At 34.0% G+C, this 24,053-nt stretch overlaps 2 protein-coding genes across 2 annotated transcripts; one reads left to right on the top strand and one right to left on the bottom strand.

Moving 5' to 3' along the window:
• The first annotated feature begins 17,417 nt into the window (after positions 1 to 17,417).
• Positions 17,418 to 20,544, top strand: LOC139840140 (tubulin beta-6 chain-like). The gene is made up of 3 exons (XM_071830367.1): positions 17,418 to 17,826; positions 18,958 to 19,227; positions 19,871 to 20,544. Exons 1-3 carry the CDS (start codon positions 17,433 to 17,435, stop codon positions 20,542 to 20,544), a joined length of 1,338 nt encoding a protein of 445 aa, XP_071686468.1. The 5' UTR covers positions 17,418 to 17,432.
• An 849-nt stretch (positions 20,545 to 21,393) lies between these two features.
• LOC139840139 (nascent polypeptide-associated complex subunit alpha-like protein) lies at positions 21,394 to 23,320 on the bottom strand. The gene is made up of 4 exons (XM_071830366.1): positions 23,255 to 23,320; positions 22,631 to 22,700; positions 22,157 to 22,284; positions 21,394 to 21,886 (listed from the first exon to the last, which is right to left on the bottom strand). Exons 1-4 carry the CDS (start codon positions 23,312 to 23,314, stop codon positions 21,551 to 21,553), a joined length of 594 nt encoding a protein of 197 aa, XP_071686467.1. The 5' UTR covers positions 23,315 to 23,320; the 3' UTR covers positions 21,394 to 21,550.
• Between the last annotated feature and the right edge of the window lie 733 nt (positions 23,321 to 24,053).

Genomic DNA, 24,053 nt, shown 5'->3' with positions numbered 1-24,053 from the left:
CTTAAAAAGTCCACTTTAATCTCCAAAAATCATGTTTAGGATCAATGTTTGGATCATTTAACTATCTAAACATGTTACACTACTCAATTTAGCAATAATTCATGACAAAAATCAGCCATAACCTGTTTATATCAAAAAGCCCCAAATTGCTCAAGAACACAAACCCTAGATTTCTAAAAAATTTGAAGTTTTTGGCTTCAAATCATGTTAAATAGCATCAATCTAGGTTATACATGCATAAAATACTAACAATTTAACACTAATTACACTAGAAATTAACAAAATTGCATTAGGTAAAAAATTGGTAATTATCACAAAAACTAGGAATTTATAGAGTTTAGGGGTGTATTTTTTACCATTTTGCTGAAGAATGAGAATCTAGGCATGATTAGAGCAAGAAAATGACGAATTACGGTGGAAAAATGATGAAATTTGGTGAAGATTTGAGGTATTTTTCGTGTATGTGTGTGTGAAGTGGTAAAGAACACAGCTCGCTGGCTGTTTTGAGTCTGGCCAGATTTTTGCCTCCATGCGATCGCATGGAGGTATAGGGAGAATCCCATGCGATCGCATGGGTGCCCGGCTACAGTGATTTCAGCTTTTTTTTTTTTTATATATCTTATACTAATTAAAACAATTAAGTAATTAATTTTAAAATTTTGTTTCCCTTGTTATTTAAGACGAGGTCGTTTCGGATCGATGTCCTAGTCCGTCCTTTGACAAAATTTTAAAATTTGTCTTTTTGTAGCGATTGTTTTAAAAGTTAAGATTTTTAGGGTTTTTTTTAATGTTTTTGGCATACTTTAATTCAATAAGATTAAAAATAATAATAATAAAAGTTCTCGTCCCTCCCTCGGGTAAAGCAATTTCGGTTCAATGACCTAGTCTTCAACTTACGACGAATTTTAAAAATCATATTTTTAACTTAATGAGATAAAGTAAATTTTTGTTTTTAAATTCACACCAAACTTAAAATAAAAATACATAAAATTCAAAATTAATATTAAAAATTCACACCAAACTTAAAATTTGAAATGCATAAAATTAAAAATTCTTATTTTAAAAATTAAAAATTCACACCAAACTTAATTTAAAAATTCATATTATAAAATCACACCAAACTTATATTATATTTTTCAAATATTTACAATTTTAAATTTATTGTTTTTACAAAGTTTACAATATTAATTTAAGATTTATATATTAATTTTAAAAACATGGTAAAAATAAAATTAAAAATCTTTTTGGCTTTTTATCCCACTTTAATCAATCAAATATTATCAAAAATATACGCCCCTCTTTTCGGTAAAGTAATTTCGGTTCCATGACCTAATTTAACTCATGACGAATTTTTGAAATATTTTGTGTTGATTGATTAAAGATATTTATACCTTAAGAATAAACGTTAAATTTCGCAGTGATGTAATAAATTTTTGAATGATATCAATAATTTCGGTCGCCAAACGTAATTTTATTTAATACCAATTTAATACTTTATAGCGAACAAATTAGTGTTTATTATCAAAAGGTTAAAAATAAAAAAAAAATAAAAACTGTACAGACTTACCTGTGAGATAGTATTCTTAGTTATATGATCTATCCCATTCATAAGATAGTCGGTTTAATTGGTTTTCCATGGCTACATAGGCGTAACCTCGAGCATTCAGTGTTTTTTCTTCTAAACATATGAACGGTCCGTCTCTGCATAAAGTAACAAATTCGGTATTTGAATAGGTTTGATTATTTGAACATTTACCTCCATGTGACCATTTTCCGCATTTATGACATCTTTCTAGGTGTCGTGCTCTTCTTTTCGCTGCGGATTTTGATTTTCCTTTGCCAAATTGTAACTTATTCTCTTCGCATCTGGATTGTTTTCTTACTCCGTCCAATCTTTCTCTGATTACTGATACTATTTCACTCGGAAGTGTGTCATTATTACGTTTAGTGATCAAAGCGTGTAGCATTAGACCATGGTTTAGTTCACAGGCAGTCTTCATTTTGTAAAAACCTAAAAAAAATAAAAATTCAGAATGGGGGGAGAAGACTAGTTCTTTAGGGTCTGCTAGGGAAAGACCATTCGGGTTCCATTTTCGAGAACTACACGAAAACAGAAAATCTAACTCTAACAGAAATACATATTATCCTTTAAAGACTTGATTCTCCCCACACTTAGTTAGTTGTGGTATCGAAATTGTGATTAACTTCGTTATCGATTTCCATTGGACTATCTATGTAATGTTTAACTCTGTGACCATTAACTTTAAATTCAATTCCATTTGAATTTATTAATTCTACTGTTCCGTATGGGAAAACTCTTTTGACTATGAATGGTCCAGACCATCTTTATTTCAATTTTCCAGGAAATAGCTTGAATCGTGAATTGAAAATAAGAACTCTGTCTCCTTCTTTAAATTCTTTTAAACTTCTGATTCTTTTATCATGCCATTTCTTCGTTCTTTCTTTATAGATTAACGAATTTTCGTATGCTTCATGTCTTAACTCTTCTAATTCGTTTAGTTGACTTAATCGTAGACGTCCAGCTTCATGTATATCAAGATTACATGTCTTCAAAGTCCAAAATGCTTTGTGTTCAATTTCTACTGGAAGATGACATGCTTTTTCATAAACAAGTCTAAAAGGTGTGGTTCCAATTGGAGTTTTGTAGGCTGTTCTAAAAGCCCAGAGTGCATCCTCCAATTTAATGGACCATTCCTTCGGATTTGATCCTACGGTTTTCTCTAGAATATGTTTTAAAGCTCGGTTGGTATTTTTAACTTGTCCACTTGTTTGTGGATGATATGCGGTGGAGATTTTATGAGTTACTCCATATCTTTTAAGAATTTTCTCAAGTTGATTATTGCAGAAATGAGTACCCCGATCACTTATTAAAGCTTTCGGTGTTCCAAACCTTGCAAAAAGACGTTTTAAAAAGTTGACTACAACTCGTGCATCGTTAGTTGGGAGAGCTTGTGCTTCCGCCCATTTAGATACATAATCAATGGCAACGAGAATATAGAGATTATTATGAGATTTTGGAAATGGTCCCATAAATTCAATACCCCAAATGTCAAATACTTCACATACTTGTATGACATTTTGTGGCATTTCATCACGTTGACTTATTTTTCCGGCCCTTTGACATGCATCACAGGATTTGCAAAGAAGGTGTGCGTCTTTGTAAATTGTGGGCCAATAGAATCCAGCTTCATAAACTTTTCTTGCTGTTAGTTGAGGCCCATAATGCCCTCCTGTTGGTCCTGTGTGACAATGGTTTAAAATTTTACTAGCTTCATCTCCGAATATACATCGGCGTATTATTCCATCTGGACAACTTTTAAACAGATGTGGATCTTCCCAAAAATTGTGTTTTATATCACTGAAGAATTTCTTTCGTTTTTGGTACGATAATCCTTTTTCAAGGAATCCACATACTAAATAATTTGCATAGTCTGCAAACCATGGAATTTCATTATAATCTATCTTCAATAGATATTCATCAGGAAAGTTGTCTTGTATTCTAATTCGGGATTTTCAAGACGAGAAAGATGATCAGCGGCGAGATTTTCTGCTCCTCTTTTATCTCGGATTTCAATATCAAACTCTTGTAAGAGTAAGATCCAACGGATTAATCTTGGTTTAGCATCTTGTTTCGAAAATAGGTATCTAAGAGCAGAATGGTCGGTATAGACCACCGTTTTTGCTAGAATGAGATATGAACGAAATTTGTCAAAAGCAAAGACAATAGCAAGGAGTTCTTTTTCAGTAGTTGTGTAATTTGTTTGTGCTCCTTGTAACGTCTTACTAGCATAATATATAGGTTGAAATTGTTTTTCAATCCTTTGTCCTAAAACGGCTCCCATTGCAAAATCACTTGCATCGTACATTAGTTCAAATGGTAGATTCCAATTTGGTGTTATCATGATTGGCGCATTAGTGAGTTTCTCTTTAAGAATATTAAAATATTTGATACATTCATCTGAAAAGATGAATGGAGGATCCTTTTCTAGGAGTTTATTCATAGGAGTGGCAATTTTAGAAAAATCTTTTATGAAACGTCGATAAAAACCGGCATGCTCTAGAAAACTCCTAACTCCTCTAACATTGGTGGGATGTGGAAGTTTAGCAATTACATCTACTTTAGCTCTATCCACTTCAATTCCTTCCTTCGAAATTTTATGACCAAGAACGATGCCTTCTTTAACCATAAAATGGCATTTCTCCCAATTAAGTACTAGATTTGATTGTTCGCATCTAATAAGCATTCGTTCCAGATTAACTAGACATGATTCAAATGTATCACCGAAGACTGAAAAGTCATCCATGAAAACTTCCATGCATTCTTCTATCATGTCGTGAAAAATCGCCATCATGCACCTTTGAAAGGTTGCAGGGGCGTTGCAAAGTCCAAATGGCATGCGTTTGTAAGCAAAAGTACCATAAGGGCACGTGAATGTGGTTTTCTCTTGATCTTCGGGTGCTATTGGAATTTGAAAATATCCGGAAAATCCATCTAGAAAACAATAGTAACTATTTCCGGCTAGCCTTTCCAACATTTGATCAATGAAAGGTAAGGGAAAGTGATCTTTTCTGGTGGCATCATTTAATTTTCTATAATCAATACATACACGCCATCCTGTTACAGTCCTAGTAGGAATAAGCTCATTTTTTTCATTTGTAATGACAGTCATGCCACCCTTCTTAGGTACGCATTGAACTGGGCTTACCCATGGACTATCAGAAATTAGATAAATTAGACCTGCGTCTAGCAGTTTAATAATCTCTTTCTTAACTACATCTTGCATATTAGGATTTAGTCTTCGTTGGCGTTGCACATACGTTTTATGACCTTCTTCCATAAGGATTTTATGTGTGCAATACGAAGGACTTATTCCTTTAATATCATGAATCTTCCATGCAATGGCTGGTTTATGAGCTTTCAACACAGAAATGAGTTGTGATTTCTCATTTTCAGTAAGAGAAGACGATATTATTACAGGTAATTCAGATTCACCATGTAAATAAGCGTATTCCAAATGGTTTGAAAGTGGCTTTAACTCTAATTTCGGAGGTTCTTCTATCGATGATTTGCATCGATATCTGTCTTCTTCTTTTAGCATTTGAATTTCTTCTGTTGTTGGTTCATATCCATTAGCTATAAGTGTAGCTAATATTTCAGCTTCATTAATTGGTTCATTACCTTCTCCTAAAGAACATTCTCCTGTTCCTTGTAATTCTGGAAATTCTTCTAATAATTCTGCATGTGAATCTATAGTTTGAATATAATAATATGTATCATCTGCAGATTGAGGTTGTTGCATTGCTTTATCAACTGAAAAGGTAACACTCTCGTCCTCTATACTTAGGGTCAATTTCTTACCGAACACGTCTATCATTGCTTTAGCCGTGTTTAAGAATTGTCTTCCTAATATGAGAGAAACTTGAGAATCTTCTTCCATGTCCAGAACAACAAAATCTACTGGAAATACTAAAGTACCAACTTTAACTAGCATGTTCTCCATTATCACTCTAGGATATTTTATTGATCGATCGGCTAGTTGTATGCTTATTCTTGTTGGTTTCAATTCTCCAAGGTCTAGTTTAGTGTATAGTGAAAACGGCATTAAATTTATACTAGCACCTAAGTTTGCCAATGCTTCTATTGAACTAAGACTACCCAGAAAACATGGAATTGTGAAACTTCCTGGATCAGATAGTTTTTCTGATATCTTATTCAACAGCACTACTGAACAATTAGCGTTCATAGTAACAGCCGAGAGTTCTTCCATTTTCTTTCTATTCGTGATCAGATCTTTCAAGAATTTAGCATATCTAGGCATTCCTGAAATCACATCAATGAAAGGAAGATTTACATTTATCTGTTTAAACATATCCAAGAATTTGGATTGCTCGGCTTCAAGTTTCTCTTTCTTCATTTTACTCGGGTAAGGAAGTGGTGGTTGGTATGGTTTAACATAAGGTTTAGCCTTAACTGTGTTATCTTCATTAACCTTTTCAACTACCGGTTCTTTTTCCTTATCTTGATCAGGTTGTGGTTCTTGTGGAGTAGGAATAGCTTCATCAGAAGTTACAGGTATTTTAGGTGGTTTAAGTGTTGTACCACTTCTTGTGGTAATGGCTTTAGCTGTTTCATTCCAGGGGTTAGCATTTGTATCACTAGGTAGACTTCCCGGTTTTCTTTCACCTATTAATCTTGCTAGGTTACTTACTTCTTGTTCCAGATTTTGAATAGAAGCTTGTTGATTTCTAAATGCTTGAGCATTTTGTTCATTGGTTTGTTTTTGAGATGTGAAAAACTGCGTTTGAGTTTCAACTAGCTTTGTCATCATATCTTCTAAATTCGGCTTTTTATCATCGGTTTGTTGTGGTGGTTTGTTTTGAAAATTAGGTCTTTGCTGGTTGTAAGTATTATTGGATACTTGTTGATTGCTAGGACCTTGTTGGTTGTTGTATGGAATATTTCGGTTATAGTTCTGGTTTTGATTGTAAATCAGTCTTGGCGGTTGATAATTATTCTGATAATTATTTCCAGGCCTTTGGTTTATGTATGAAATATTCTCTCTTTGTTCCATTGTTAATTCAATACTGAGACAATCTTTTGTCAAATGTGGTCCTCCACACTGCTCATAACTAATTCGTATTGAGTGTATATCTTTAGTCATCTTTTCCATTCGTCTCTCGACAGCATCTATCTTTGCGGAAATGGAATCTAAGTCATGGCTAGAATCGGCTCTAGCTGCTTTAGATGATCTAACGATATCTTTTTCTTGGTGCCACTCATGTGAGTGGGAAGCAGTGTTATCAATAATTTTATAAGCATCAGTTTCGATTTTCTTCATAATGGAACCACCAGCTGCTATATCTATGTCTTTCCTTGTAGTGATGTCGCATCTTTGGTAGAATATTTGTACTATTTGACAGGTATCTAAACCATGTTGCGGACATCCTCTTAATAATTTTCCAAATCTTGTCCACGCCTCATATAGAGTTTCATTCGATTTCTATGTAAACGTAACAATTTCTCCTTGAAGTCTTACGGCTTTAGATGCAGGAAAGAATTGTTTAAGAAATTTTTCAACTAAAACGTCTCATGTATCAATCGTCCCTTCAGGTAACGATTCCAACCAATCTTTGGCTTCTCCTTTAAAGTCCAGGGAAATAACATGAGATATATCTGTTCATCCTTCACTTCTCGGATTTTAAATAGTGTGCAGATCCTATTAAAGGTACGAAGATGTTCATTTGGATCTTCCTTTGGCGCACCACTAAATTGGCATTGATTAGTCACCATGTGTAGAATTTGTCCTTTGATTTCATAATTTGGCGCATTAATGTCTGGATGAGTAATTGCGTGACCTTGGCCAGTGCGTTTAGCTCTCATTCGGTCTTCCATACTTAAAGGTTCCAGATTCTTCATAATTGAATTTGTTGAATCGGAATCACTAGAGGATTCTGATTTAATGGTTCGTTCCTCAACAATCTCTGTTTGAATGATTGGTGGTTCCGGAGGAAAATTTAATGGTTCAGGATCTATGAATCGTCCCTGAATATTCTCCGGATTCTCAATTGTGAGGTCGGGTTCAAAAAATGGATTATCGGAAATTTGAATTGGAGTACTTGGTCGACTGGATGAAGATTCTAAAGAAAAATCAACGGCGGTAATATTTGCTAAATGTCTTGATCTAGTTACAGGTGGTGAACGTACAAAAGGTGGTGAACGTCTTGCTCGGTGCATTCACTGAATATCCTATTAGTTTTTAAAAAGGAAAGAAAAATTATATAAGTTATCCAATCAATAGACTTTTCTGATTTTGCCCACGTTTCGAATAGCCAAAAGATGCAGCAGAGGGGCAGGATTCGTTTGGTCTCAATATAATTGAGGACTGTTTGGCTCCAATAACCCGGTCCACGTACAAATCTAACTATTACTACGAACCAGAAAATTTTAATGTCTATCAATTTAACCACTTAAAATAAATTTTCGTAATTTTAAGAAATTTAGATAAGAAGTAGAATAAAAATCTATGTCCTAAAAACTAGAATAGCGAGAAATAAGAAAGAAAAAGAGTGCGTCGGAAAAAATCGAAAAATAAAAATAAGAAAGAAAAAGAGTGACTTATAGAACTTAAAAACACTCGACTAACCCAACCTTATTACTATCACTAACTTAAAATTATAATCGCAATTTGAGATTACTAATTGGAATGATAATTGATACATAGGTAAAAGGCGTCGAGAAATAAGAAAATAGCGCGTCTAAACTTAAAAAGGAACTAAAAATTTAAAACTAAAAGTTGCGTCTTAAAGCTTACAAGTAAAACTATATCCCAAATGGAAATAACTTAAAAAGGTACTAAAACTTAAAAAGGACTCGCAAAATTCTAAAGCACCTAAATCTTAGTCTAAAGAAAAAGCACTTAAGGGATTTTACGGCAAGGCCTAAAAATCTAGAAATAAAAATAACTATGGCAGAAACTATGAATTAAAAATAAATACGAGCGAAAAATACAAAAATTACGCTAAAACTATTAAAAAGGGACAAAATATAAAAATATATAAAAAGTTGTAAAAATTACAATTTTTATAAAAATATTATTTTTATATTATTTATTTTATAAAACTATTAATTTTATAAATTATTAAAACTAATTTAGACTTAAAATACAAATTATAAATAAACTAAACTAAATAATAAAATAATTATAACCTAATTAGGGTTATTAATTAATAACAATTATTATTATAAACCCTAATTTCGTACAGCTTATGTTTCAGACGAGTCAAATCACTCCATGCGATCGCATGGAGTGTATGCTATATATTCATGCGATCGCATGAAGTAGAAAATCGGGCCAGATGAGTTGGGCTGCTACAGTGTAGCCCGTAAACTTTTATATTTTTTTTCTGTTTTGCTGTGTTGATGTTTTATAAAAAAAAAACACAATATTTAAATAAAATTTATATTTTTAAATACTAAAAATAAAAATAAAGAAACTTTATAAAACTTATATATTTAACAAACTCTTAAAAATATATAAATTTTTGTTTTTCTTTTTATATTTTTGAATTTTTAAAACGTATTTTTACAAAAACGTATTTTTATAAAAGTAAACTAAAAATAACAATCTTCTTTTTTATATAGCTTTGCGCTTCCGGCTTTTAAGCTAAATTTTTAAGTCACCGGCAGCGGCGCCAAAAATACTTGATGTTAAAGCTAAGGGGTATAAAATACTATTAAATTTTACAAGGAAATACTATTAAATACGATACAATTTTACACAAGATATTTATTTATTTATTGAATGGATATACTTAAACCTTGCTACAACACTTATAGGCAGTGTACCTAATCGTACAGTAGTGTAGTTTTTAGTAAGTCCGGTTCATTCCACAGGAAATCTTTTTCACAAAGCTTAACGCTATATTAGTTTAAATTTATAAAAATACAAATATATATAATATTATTATTATAAAGGGGGTTTTTACCGTTTAATGACCGGTTTGTCGATTTTAAAAACTTTAGTTGCAGTTAAAACAAAATGTAAAATATTAAATAAATAAAAGACTTAATTTAAAGCGTAAAGTAAATAACGATAATGAAATTGCGAATAATAAAAGTGCGATAAAATAAACTTGCGATAATTAAAAAGTACGATAATTAAAAGTGCAATTAAATACAATAACAATAAATAAAAATGCGATAATTAGAAGTGCAATTAAATATAAAATAAAGGAAATTAAATATGAAATAAAAGAATTATGCTTATTTAAACTTCCGTAATCATGATGTTTGACATGTTGATTTTCGTTTTATGCCCATGGGTTAATTGTCCTTTGTCCTGGATTATTTAATATGTCTGTCTGGTTTTTGTCCATAACAGTCCATCAGTCATAAATATAAAGTGCGAGTGTCCTCGTCAAATTATCCTTATACCCGAAGTTTAAATATTCCAACTAATTGGGGACTTAAACTGTAACAAGGTTTTATTACTTTGTTTAATAATTACACCACGATGTCGACTGAGTGTAACCCAAGGTTTTAATACTTTGTTAACAATTATGCCAAGTGTCCTTGTACATAATTTCACCCCTGTTTTAATAATTCTAGTGGCTATTAATCCATTCCCGTGTCCGGTTAAATGAACGATTATTCGTACATATAAATATCCCGCCCATCGTGTCCGATCGAGTGTATATGGTTATTTATAGGTACGTCCAATTGTAAATCTTTATATTAAAATTAACAAACTATCATTTAGTTAAACAAATATAAAACCCATTAATAGCCCATAGTCTAATTTCCACAAGTGTCGTTCTTTTGTCCAAACCCCAATTATGGTACAAAGCCCAATTATCCAATTTTAATATTTTTAGCCCAACATCATGATTACTTCGGATTAAATAAGCATAATAATAACTTAGCTACGAGACATTAAATTAAAAAGGTTGAACATAACTTACAATGATTAAAAATAGCGTAGCGTTACACGGACAGAATTTCGACTTACACCCTTACAACATTCGCTAACATACCCTTATTATTAGGATTTAAAATTAAAATTAAAATTAAAATATAAATATAAATATATACGTTTACATATAGATAGAGAGATTGATGGATGGATTTTACGTTCACCAAACTGCGAATTTATAGGCCTGTGAATTGAAAAAGGAGCTCATGCGATCGCATGAGCTTTGCTCTTCAAGGCCATGCGATCGCATGGCCAGCTGGGGAGGGTCACATTTGGTTGTTTTCTTCTGCCGACGGTTTTATAATATAATATAATATATATATTAATTTTAAGAATTAATTATATATTATATTATATTTATGTGCATAGTTGACTTGTAATTTTTAGTCCGTTGCGTCGAGCGTTGAGAGTTGACTCTGGTCCTGATTCCGGATTTTCGAACGTCCTTGCGTACAATTTAATATCTTGTACTTTGCGTTTTGAATCTTGTACTCTTGTAATTTTGAGACGTTTCTTATCAATAATTGGAACCTCATTGATTGTATTTTGTACTTTTGAGCTTTTTGGTCGTTTGCGTCTTCAATTCATCGAATCTGTCTTTTGTCTTCACCTTTTATTATTTAAACGAATATCACTTGTAAATAGAACAGTTGCAACTAAAAGCTTGTCTTTCTTGAGGAATAATGCTATGAAATATATGTTCGTTTTTAGCATTATCACTTGTCCTCAAGCAATATAGTCTTGAAATAAAAATACTAGAATTACTTCTTTATTCTTCACACTTTGTACATCAGTGATTTCTATACGGCGGTATGAACAATGATAGTAACGTTGTGGTTTACAGTCCCACATGACTATGAAAATTTAGATCCTTAAGGAAATTGGATCTTTATGAAAATATTTTGATCTTTTGAAAATTTAATCTAGCTTTTACCTTAGATAAATTTTCCGGAATAACCCTTCACCGGTGTTTGCAAATTGTTTTTGTGGGTTTGGTGGGTTTCAGATTTGAAAATTTTAGCTCAAAACTTGCGATTTTGTGTCACCCACTTGCTAACCTTGTATTGGAAAAGCAACATGTCCAGTATACTTGTTCCGTATATTACCTTTCGGTAAACTACCGTCCGGTTGTAAAGGAAAGCGTTGAACAAGCAACTGTTAAGGCAATGTCCCATGACATGCTTTCAATTATGGTCTATAACGTGTCGGATGCAATTACTATCCTTTGTAGGAGCAATAGTAAAGCTCACCCTATAGTTTTTCGGTCTGGCACAAGGTCCTGTCTTCGACCATGCTATGCAACCATCGTTCTTACGGTTGACACCCGATTTGGTTCAGGTGACCTAATGAATTCCAGGTGAATTCCTAGGATTTTACATTCAATGGTAATGAACGCATTGAAAATGAGTTTTCAGAAAACAAATCGGTTTGTAATTTGATCAAAATATTTTCTCGTTCAAGCTCGAGTTTAGATATCATCGAATTCCATGAGTTTGAATTCTCAATCTTTAAGGTCAATCTCAAGGATTGAGTAATATCAGTCTTAAAAGCTGATTTTTGATCTTTAAGGAGATTATCCTTTCTGGGGATCTGATTCATTAGTCTTATCAAGCTAATTTGCATGGCGCCCTCCCCATTTTACGAGACATATCCTCTTATGGTTAGGATAAGTCTGACCACTTGGCGTCCCTGTTTAATGCTGAAGTCCGTGGATTTCCAGCTGATTTTCGAGAAAACTTTTCAAGGTTTTTCGTAGACTCTACAACTGGTCTGGGTGACAACTTCCTGACCTAAATCAAGAAGTGCGTGTCTTTTTCGAAAGACTTTACTTCCTTTTAATGATGGAATTGATTCATTGTGTAGATCCATCTTTCTTTCAAATATATTACAATAAACCGGGTAAAACCGTTAATTTAGTCCAAAACAGAAGTACCTGCAATAATTTTGTACAAAAATATGTGATATCTGTTTTAAAGAACTTCGTGAATTCTTCCCACACTTGGCTTTCATTTATTTTTTCCTCTGCCTTTTTATTCTCTTCTATTCCATTTTAAATGAATTCAAGCGTTTTGGGTTGTTTCTCCATTTATGTTCTCTCCGAGGTAACAATAATTTGGGTATTATAACCTAGTTCTATCGTTCATAAATATGTATAAACATGATTTTGAATTCATTTAGTTTAAAATTTTTCAAATTTTCACAAAATTTGGCAATTAAACTAAGTGTAATCCCGAGAGAATTTATAACCCTTCCCCACACTTGAGATCATGCAATGCCCTCATTTGCATGAAATCAGACTATAATTATAAATTCATGATGGTGATTAGTGTAGAAAAGTGATTAAAAATACCGAGTTTGCAAACATATTATTTTATATCACATTTGATATTTTGCGTCTTGTCGTCAAAATTAGTAGCTTTTGCTGAACTTAATGTCAGTCTTTGAAAGTGCGCTGTTTTACCCTGTTTTGTACATAAGATAAACTACAAACATATATATAATATATATATAAATATATATATATATATATATTTTTTATAAAATCTTTATTTATTAAAACAATTTAAATGAATAATTTTTTAAAAATTTTGTTTCCTTTTACATTAGGTAGTTTCGGTATGTTTACCTAGTCCGTCCCTCGATAAAATTTAAAATTTGTCATTTTTAAAGCGATTGTTTTAAAAGCAAAGATTTTTGAGTTTTTTAATTTTTTTGGTATACTTTAGATCAATAAAATTAAAAAAGAATGATAACAAAATTTTTCGCCCCGCCCTTGGGTAAAGCAATTTCGATTCTATGATCTAGTCTTCAACTTACGATGAATTTTAGAAATCATTTTTTTTAAACTTAATATGTTTTTTTTATTCACACAAAACTTAAATTTAAAAAGCATATTAATTTCATACAAACCTACAAAACAAAAAATAAAATTCAGAATGGGGGGAGAAAACTAGTTCTTTAGTGTCTGCTAGTGGAAAAGACCAATCGAATTCCATTCTCGGAACTACACGAGAACAGAACAATTAACTCTAGACAGCATTTTCTTTTTAGAACATTTGAATCTCCCCACACTTAGGTAGCTGTGGTGTCGAAATTGTGATTAACTTCATTTTCAATTTCTTTTGGACCATAATCAACTTGCATATATGTGACTTTTGCTTTAAGCCATTGGTCGGATTCCTATGTAATATCTACAAATTCAACTAGTTTTGCCTTTTCTTTAGGCGATAGATTGGATACTAACCGGTTACATAACTTAAAGTTCTCTTTGGTTCTAGCATCGCGAATCCGTTTAATAAGTTTCTTCATTGAACTATTAATAACGGTGTCATTTAATTTCGTATCAACAACGGGGTTCTTTGTTATCAAGTCATCATTAGGTGTTACTTCATCTTCCCCACACTTAGGCATTTTATTATTGTTAAGCACTATCGTTGGAGTTGGTAAAACAATATGGTTCTTACCAATCATTTTTGTTGGTTCAACGGTTTTGGTTGGTGGAGATTTAGACTTTCGACTCACAAAGGTAATTGATTTTTCATCATTACTAAGTGTCATTCTACCTTTTCTTACATCAAATAACGCCCCGGTGGACGCTAAGAATGGTCGACCTAAAATTAGAGGAATGTTTGGGTCCTCTTCAATGTCAATGACAATAAATTCGACTAGAAAGGTTAAATTACCTACTTGAACGGGTAGGTTGTCAGCAATTCCAACTAGGTGCCTAATGGTTTGATCAAAGAGTCGGACACTCATCTCTGTTGGACTTAACTCACCTACTCCTAATCTCTTATATACTTAAAGAGGCATAACACTTATACTCGCACCTAAATCTGCTAGTGCATCATACATGACACAATCACTAAGTAGACAAGGAACAATAAATTCACCCGGATCACCCACCCTGGGTGGAGGTTTTGGTAGAACTGTCTTCATCGGGTTTACTTCTATGGTTTTTGTTTCTTGCACTTTCTTATTCTTCTTCTTCTTTCCAGAGGTATCACAAACTTTATTACCTATTACTTGCTCATATTCAACTCCTTTTCTTGGAAACGGGATGGGTGGTCTGTATGGTGCCACCACTGGCTTTACATATTTGGGTAGTGGTGGTGGTGTTGTAACTTCTTCATTGTTACTCACATCTAAAACCTTCGCATCTTTTGATGCTGGTTTTTCAGAATTTGTTGACACCATATTAACATTCTCATTCCGAGGATTTACTTCAGTATTACTCGGTAGCTTTCCATGTTCCCTCTCACTCATCATGCTAGCAAGAGTACCTACGTGTTTTTCTAGATTCAAAATGGAAGCGTGTTGAGTTCTTAATGACAGATCAAACCTCTCATTCGTTTGGGTTTGAGTTGTAATAAATTCTGTTTGAGATTCCATTAGCTTTGCCATCATTTCTTCCAGATTTGGCTTTTTCTCTTTGGTCTGTTGTGGTGGTTTATACAAGCTAGGTCTTTGTTGATTGAAAGTGTTGTTTTGAGTTGGTTGGTTAATCGGAATTTGTTGGTTGTACGAGTTATTGTTTGGCCCATTTGGATTGTAAAGAATGTTTTGATTTCGATTGAAGTTTGGCCTTGACGGTTGATAATTATTTTGATAATTATTTCCTGGCCTTTGGTTCATGTAGGAAACATTCTCACGTTGTTCCATCGTTTGCTCGATGTGACAATCTTTCGTTAAGTGTGGTCCACCGCATTGCTCACAACTGATTCGTATTGCGTGAATATCTTTATTCATCTTTTCCATTCGTCTCTCGAAAGTATTTGCGGAAACGGAATCAAAGTCATGGCTAGAATCGGCTTTAGCCGCTTTAGATGAACGAAAGATATCTTTTTCCTGGTGCCACTCATGTGAGTGGGAGGCTGTATTATCAATTATCTTGTGAGCTTCAGTTGCGGTTTTCTTCATAATGGAACCACCAGCTGCTATGTCGATGTCTTTTCGTGTAGTAATGTCGCATCCTTGGTAGAATATTTGTACTATTTGATAAGTATCTAAACCGTGCTGAGGACATCCTCTCAACAATTTTCCGAATCTTGTCCACGCCTCATATTGTAACACCGGCCATTTTTTTTTTAATACACACAGCGGAAGACTTTATTTACAAACACTATATATGTCACGTCATTACATTAATCCGTGTAATTACGTTTAAGTTTACACAACGGTGTTACGTTATTACAAAACATTATTTATACAAAAGTTCACATCAGAGTTGGGTTGTCAAACATGTCTTCTGCATCAATACCCATCCCGACTAGCAGTACCTAAACCTGCAAAGGGGGAAACATGTGGGGGATTAGCGCACCGCTAAGTGAATGGAATCTATCTAACAGATATAGCTTAAGCCACACACAAGCTATATACTAACAACAACACTTGCTAACTACCAACTAGCATACAATAAGACAATACGAGGATCGGCGGCTTGTACGAGCACACGAGTCCCAGCTGATCGGGCCTGAGTCTACCGATAGTCCCTGCTACTCAATTAACAGTACAGTTATCCAGATGCAGGGGGTGCATCGTTCACACTATACTCCACAATCAGTAGCCTATGGACCCAACCTCCCCTAGGCACGGTTGACCTCATACGGACTCTAACCTCTCCTAGGCACGGTCTCGAGTCCCCAGTCTCCCTAGGCCCGACTGGTGCCATTCACACAGTGTACACAAAATTCACATACAACATCAGGCAGCGATATTATTATTCTAACATGGCAATTTCTACACTATGCATGGTAAAAGAGTCAGCCACAGTAGCATGATATGCTACTTAAACTCTATCCGTAGATAGACCCACTCACCAATTACCAGCAACTGCTCAGTTATTATTTCTGAGCTTCTTCCTTGTCCTTATCTCCTGAGAACAGCAAAAACCAAGTTAGAATAGTGTTTCCATCAAGATTAGACACACTGACAGCGAATTATAGCAAATTCATAAAAAAATGCGTCCGCTAAAATTTTCATGCTTAACACTTGTGCACTTTCAAAATTTACATCCTGAACACCAAAATACAAACGGGCAGCATAACGGCTAGAAAAAGACACTTTGGTAAAGCATTCTGCCCTGGACACACAGTCGGTCGACTGACACTTACAGTCGGTCGACTGTCGACACAATCGGTCGACTGACCTGTCCAGTCGGTCGATTCGTTGGGTAATACATCAATCGGCCGAAGGTAAATCTCAGTCGGTCGGTTCACTCGCCAGTCGGTCGGTTTACCCTCAGTCGGTCGACTGTCGTCCGACAGTCGACCGACTGTGTTCATCTTCCTCAGAAACTGAACAAAGGCTACGGACTTCACGATGAAATCCTCAAATCTCGATCTAGAGCTCGTTTTAAACACCAAAATCGACCACAAAACACAAATTATGTATCAAACAAAACACAAATTAACGTACATAAACTACTCTTATATAACTACTACCCAAATTACAACAATATTAGAAAAGTGCGTACATCTATACAAAACACAATTTATGTATCAAACTAAGTGCAGTTTTGAGAGGTTACAACTATTAATAATAAGAATAACTAAATTAATGATGTAAAGTAAAACAAATTAATGTACATAACTTTCTCAATCAATTCCCCAATATATAAATCATAGATAGATGCCGCTTCTCTATTGGCCAAATATTTTGTAGCAGGCACATGGACCCTGAGTGAAGACTGTCCGTTGGTATCATATGACACCTTATATTCATCCGACGGTTATCAAAACCTTGACAAAAAAACCAACACTTTCTGTTCAGTTATAAATTTAAACACCATCAATTCATTCTTCTTCAACCAAATTATCAGGTATTATTCTTCTTCTTCAACTCATTCATTTACATTTATTTTTAATAATCCATACAATTTATATATGTATATCTGTATCTAATTAACTTGTTAAGTTTTCAGGATTAAAAGTTGTTAAAAAAATGAGAGAGATCCTTCATATTCAAGGTGGACAATGTGGTAACCAAATTGGATCAAAGTTTTGGGAGGTTGTATGTGATGAACATGGAATAGATCAAACAGGAAAATATATTGGGACTTATGATGTGCAACTTGAACGTGTGAATGTGTACTATAATGAGGCTTCTTATGGGAGATATGTACCACGTGCTGTGCTCATGGATCTGGAGCCTGGTACGATGGACGGTGTTCGAACCGGCCCGTTTGGTCAGATCTTTCGTCCTGATAACTTTGTGTTTGGTCAGTCTGGTGCTGGGAATAATTGGGCCAAAGGACATTATACTGAAGGCGCTGAACTTATTGATGCTGTTCTTGATGTTGTTAGGAAAGAGGCTGAAAACTGTGACTGCCTACAAGGTAACTTTTTTTTTTTTTACCAAGTTACTGTCTTTAATATATTTTGATATCAAAGTTTTATAGTCAAAAGGTCAAAATCAAAAAAATGGCGAGAATTGCGAAAACTATTAAATTACAAGGATTTTCACATTTGAATAAGTTCAATCACATATAAATGTTAATAGAGAGTAAGATTGAACAAAAAAAAGTTTGAAAAAACCCATAATATAACTATATAATCAAATACAAAATTTCTCGGTTCACATGTGCATAAGTGTTTGTAAACATGTGAATATTTCATATAATTCACAATTGAACATGTCAATTTTGGTTGTAAACATTTGTTTGTCAATGATATGAGCATTAGATAATAGTTATATGTAATTTGTTGAATATAAATGCATATAAGCCATTTAATTAAATGGTTCCCGCAATTGTTGCCCTTTTTGTAGTTCTCGTTTGAACCTGCTCCAGTTTTATCTATAGATGTAGAATATGTGATGGATCTTTGGAATTGCTTATAGGGTCATCTCATATACTTATTAAATGTTACAATATAATTTTCAATACATATAAAAAGATAATAAAGTACTACTCTACTAAGAGTATTTAAAAAAAAAAAAGATTTTTTATAATTATGGGGCCCTTTCAAAATCTAGGACCCTGTTTGAGTATCTTGCACATCCCAAAGACACCCGTGTCTAGTGTGTTGATCTTGCATGAAAAAGAATTTGTTAATAAAGTTACATTTCTAACATTGAGTTGTAGCTCAACTGGTAGTGTTCTGTCTCTCTTAGCGAGAGGTGAGTAGTTCGACTCCGCTAGACTACAACATTGCACTCAATGTTATCCCTGACCTGAAGTATCCACCTAGGTCTCCTTTCGCTTCGTGTGGGGGCAGCGGGGAGGGGAGTTTTACCGGCCATGCCCTCGGATTGGTCCGAGTTTTCTCCAGGGCAGTAGTTTCGGGCGGGTAATACAACTACGGGAGATGAACGCGTGTGGGTGGTTTAGTTCCCCCTGGTTAATCCCAAACTGATGTAAAAAAAAAACTAAAGTTACATATCTTCCACATATATACAATATTATACATGATACATGATCTTATATATTAGGGAGTATTATTATTATTTTGTAATTTTGTAATTGCAGGTTTTCAAGTATGCCATTCTTTGGGTGGAGGGACAGGATCAGGGATGGGTACTTTACTGATCTCGAAAATAAGGGAGGAATATCCGGACCGAATGATGCTCACATTCTCCGTTTTTCCATCACCAAAAGTTTCCGATACCGTTGTCGAGCCTTACAACGCCACTCTCTCTGTTCATCAGCTTGTTGAAAATGCAGATGAATGCATGGTACTTGATAATGAAGCTTTATATGATATCTGTTTCAAGACACTCAAACTCACCAATCCTAACTGTAAGTACACCACTTTGCGCCGGTTTTTTAATTTTCTTATGAAGTTTGTTAATTAATTTTTTTAGTGCATTGAATTTTTCTTGATTTGGTTAGACTAGTAGACTGAAAGTGTTACTCTTGTAACTGACTTTGGTAGTAAACATACCATGTTAGTGCAAATGTAGGGCCTTTTTGGGGTACATATATATATGTATCTAACATTACTTTAACTTGATCTGTTGTCCCATGTTTTTGTCAAGAGTGGTTACAGTTAGTACATAGTCTTTTAATTATTTAATTCAAAGTGGGTGGGATCTAGTTAATGCTCAATTATTTGATTATTTCAAGTGTCTGTAATGATCATGTGCACCTAATTTTGGTCATATACTGCTTTTTGTGATAGATTTGGTATAATTGTGTTTGCACTTATTCACTTGTTTCCTATTAGTAATTGATTTAGTATAAATTACAGAGGGCAATCTTGACCCATTCACTTCAGAATGGGTCGATTCGGGTTGTGATCCAAGAAAAAAAGAAATGGGTCAAACGGGTCGAAGTTTGTCAAACGTGTTTTTACAGTGCGTGAAACATTCTGCATTTTACAACACATTGTGTCATTTGGTATCAATTGTTATCTAATTTTGTGAATGTTAACAATTTACAGTTGGTGATTTGAACCATTTGATCTCTGCAACAATGAGTGGGGTGACATGCTGCCTCCGATTTCCAGGTCAACTCAACTCGGACCTCCGAAAGCTAGCAGTCAACCTCATCCCGTTCCCACGTCTTCACTTCTTCATGGTGGGATTTGCTCCATTAACATCTCGTGGGTCCCAAATATACCGTGCACTAACTGTCCCAGAACTAACCCAACAAATGTGGGATGCAAAAAACATGATGTGTGCAGCTGACCCACGACACGGGCGTTACCTAACTGCTTCCGCTATGTTCAGAGGCAAAATGAGCACTAAAGAAGTCGACGAGCAAATGATTAATGTTCAAAACAAGAACTCGTCGTACTTTGTGGAATGGATACCGAATAATGTGAAGTCGAGCGTGTGTGATATCGCTCCGAAAGGGTTGTCAATGGCGTCAACATTTATTGGAAACTCGACTTCGATTCAAGAAATGTTTAGGAGGGTGAGTGAGCAGTTTACTGCTATGTTTAGGAGGAAGGCTTTTTTGCATTGGTATACAGGTGAAGGAATGGATGAAATGGAGTTTACGGAAGCTGAGAGTAATATGAACGATTTGGTGTCGGAGTATCAGCAGTATCAGGATGCAACGGTCGATGAGGAAGGCGAGTTTGATTACGAGGAAGAAGAAGAGGCAGTGTGAAAGGAGGTGTAGACATATATATGAATGTTTGTTGGTTTAAGTTCTATTTGCATTATGATAGTAATAGTAGTTGTAGTAGTGGTGGTGTTGGTTGTAATAAGATGATGAATCTGTTGCTAGTAAGATGTTTTAGTTACTTTTGTTTTAACTTTATCACCCAATACTTTGGTTTAATATGTTCGTTTGATCTAATAAGATGATAATATTTAGTGATGGTAGTTGCAGTAGTGGTGGTGCTGGTAGTAACAAGATGATGAAACCGTTGCTAGTAGCTTGTTTAATTACTAAAAGCACTTATAAGTTACAAGTCACCCTATACAAGCATCTCATATAAAACGAAGGTTGCACAAATCGCTACTAATGAGTACTTGGTCGGGAATTTTTAGGGAGTACTTAGCCAACTCGGGGAGTACTCAAGGTCGAGTACTCGTATGGTGACTAAGTTTGACTTTGACCGATTTTCTTAGTTTGAGCGTTTTTGAGCGAGTTTTTGCCAATCCATCCAAAGTTTTGACCAAGTTTGACCAAGTAATCGGGAGACTTTATTTTCCAAGTACTCCAGAGTTTTGCAGTATAAAATTAACGCTACACTGTTGATTAAGTAAAATAAATCTACTCCCCTATTGATTATCTTTTAAGATTGTATAAGTGAACATAGGTTGACAATATAATCCTGTTTTATTATAAGGAAATTGATTAATTACAGCAACAAAAATCGCTCCTACTTTCATATTCATATTACAAGCAAAACATGATATCAAGTAGAAATAATGACAACACAGTTATGCATTAACATATGCATCAAAATTTAAACTTGAGGAACATAACAGTAACATGAACACATAAAGATCGAAACAGAACTCTCAGAGCAACAATAAGAAACACACTGTCAATACACAATACAGATCACAATTGAGCATACTCATAATCTAATGACATACAGCAATAATTAAACCTCATAAGCAGAACTGAGAGAACGGAAATTTACTCATTCATGTGGTGAATCCTAGTTTGTGAGTTCCATAATAGCAGATACAATGTCCCCATCAGCAGCCTTGAGAGCCTTGACTGCTTTTGTTCTGGATACACCTGCTTGTGTCATAACCAGCTCGATGTCCTTGGGCTCCACTCCGGTCTCATCTACGTCTTCATCATCATCCTGAGCTGTAGCTGCTGGCTCAGGTTCAGATACCACGTTACTTAGGTTAGGTGCTTTAAACTGCTCTGCTGCTTGGCTCTGCAATTGTGAGCTTAAATCTTCTATCTTAGCTTCACCAAAAATAACATAGGTGTCTGAAGCAGGACTCTTAAATACATCAGGCTTTGAAATGACAAACATAATCTGCAAGAGAACACCCAAAGTGTATTATTTAATACATGCAAGTATGCAACCTCCAAAATCGTTTTACTCAAGTAACTATAACATATTTGTATAACATTTATATAAACATAAAGGATGTTTATAGGTTAACCCTGACCGGTTTACTATATTAAAAATAGTGTTAACCCTAGCTCAATTTGAACTGTTCACCAAACCAACCGATCCACCCTGTTTGGCACATCGACTATCAGGGTGACAAGTAAAATACAATTTTAAAGACAGGAAACTAACATTCTTGCTCTTCTTGACAGTAACACGGCTAACACCAGGAATTGGCTTCATCCCGAGCTTTAACACAGCCTTTCGACTCTTCTTTTCACTTCTACTTTGCTTAGACCTCCCGCTTGCATCTGCATGTCCTGTTTCCACACAAATCATTACACATATGATCTCAAAATACTGACAGAAGACAACCTCTAACAGTTAACTTTAAAAGTCAAAGTAGGTTGTTCAAGAGGTTGACTGGTTGAGTATGAGTCACACCATGAAACGTTCAGTAATAGTCATAATGCGTCATGCCAACACACAAACGCTCATTTGTCTTATTTTTGAAATGATTGGGTAAATTTTATCTGTTCCACCTCATTTTAACTTACTCTTTTGTGTTTATATTTACTAGTCATCTTACACCGTTATGACTCAGATATATACATTCATTCATAAATAATTCTAAATAATCCTCCTAAGCTTAAAAAAAATCCTCACCTTCAATCTCATCATCGTCATCTTCGTCATCATCTTCATCGTCATCATCTTCTACCAGTGGTTCATCATGCTGCAAGAAGTACACTCAACCATCAGTTATACCAACAATCAGATAATCTTGACACCTAAGACAAAGAACTATCATCATATGTAGCTAGCTGTTGTCATTTAACACTAATAATCTCATACAATTAGCATACAACTATCCAATTCATAAAAATAAAAAAAAATAAAAAAATTAATGTCTATTAATACTTCTGCACCTCCATAACTTATTACGACAAATTGCATATTCCACCACAAAAAGGTGTTTAAAAATACACTATTGTAGTAATATAAATAAACAATAAAATCATAAATTAGTAACAGCATTAGTTACTACAAAATTTCATATAAAATATGAATAAAATACTGGATCACACATTTATAGGAACATTTAACCTAACTTATACAGAGTAATAATTTCATACTTTCTGCTAAGCAGTTTCACATAATCATGAAACTAAATATCGAAACCTTGCTACAAATAATCAGTCTAATAAAATAATAAACAAATAAACTGAAATCATGACAGCAGATCCGGAGTAAAAGATCTAAAGTTTAGATAAATATAGAGTTAGTTACATCGATTTTTTGTTGTTCGAGATGAGCGGCCAGGAGTTGTTCTTGAGTTTGAGCAGTCATGATTGATTGATTGATTGATTAATTTGCCGAAAAGAAAGCAATTGTATTGAATTGAAGAAGAAATGCAAAAATCCTAAAAATCTCAAATCAAACACAAGTGTGCACAAACGGCGGTGGGAAACTGTGTGTACTCCGTACTCAAATTATAACTTTTGTCCCTTAACTATGTCTCGTTTTACATTTTTAGTACAATGATTTTTTATTTCATTACTTTTAAATTGTAAAATAGAATAGAAGATTGCCATTTCAGCGTCACTTGTAAATAGTTGCATCCGTAGGAAGCAATCTCTCTGTCCGTCGAATAGAGAGATGGATGATTTTCTCTATTTTTGATAGTGTTTTCACTCTGGACGGAGAAATGACTTGTCTTTATTTTCGGATAGGGAAATGATTGTCTACATCTCACCTCCCTCATACACCACTTATGTGGTATTGAGTTTTATTGTTGTTGTAAATAGTTGTAATGATTATATATTTAATTAGTATAAGGAGTAATAAAATAAAGGAAGTGATCCTCACACACTACTTTTTTGATTTATGTACACTTTTGTCTCGTAAACTGACATTCCCTCTTCTTATTAAAAGAAAAACCAAAATAAGTAATATTTATTTCAATAAAAAGATCTTAGACCATTCATTTTAACAAATTAATTAATTGCAACCCTTAGATCAAAATACGAAATGATTATTACTTAATACAAATTTCATTTTAGTAATAGATTACTACACTACCCCTATT

Source organism: Rutidosis leptorrhynchoides, chromosome 4 (assembly GCF_046630445.1).
Source record: "Rutidosis leptorrhynchoides isolate AG116_Rl617_1_P2 chromosome 4, CSIRO_AGI_Rlap_v1, whole genome shotgun sequence".
NCBI classification, from domain to species: domain Eukaryota; kingdom Viridiplantae; phylum Streptophyta; class Magnoliopsida; order Asterales; family Asteraceae; genus Rutidosis; species Rutidosis leptorrhynchoides.
Note: the sequence above shows the minus strand (reverse complement) of the source record. Positions and strands in the feature narration are given on the sequence as shown.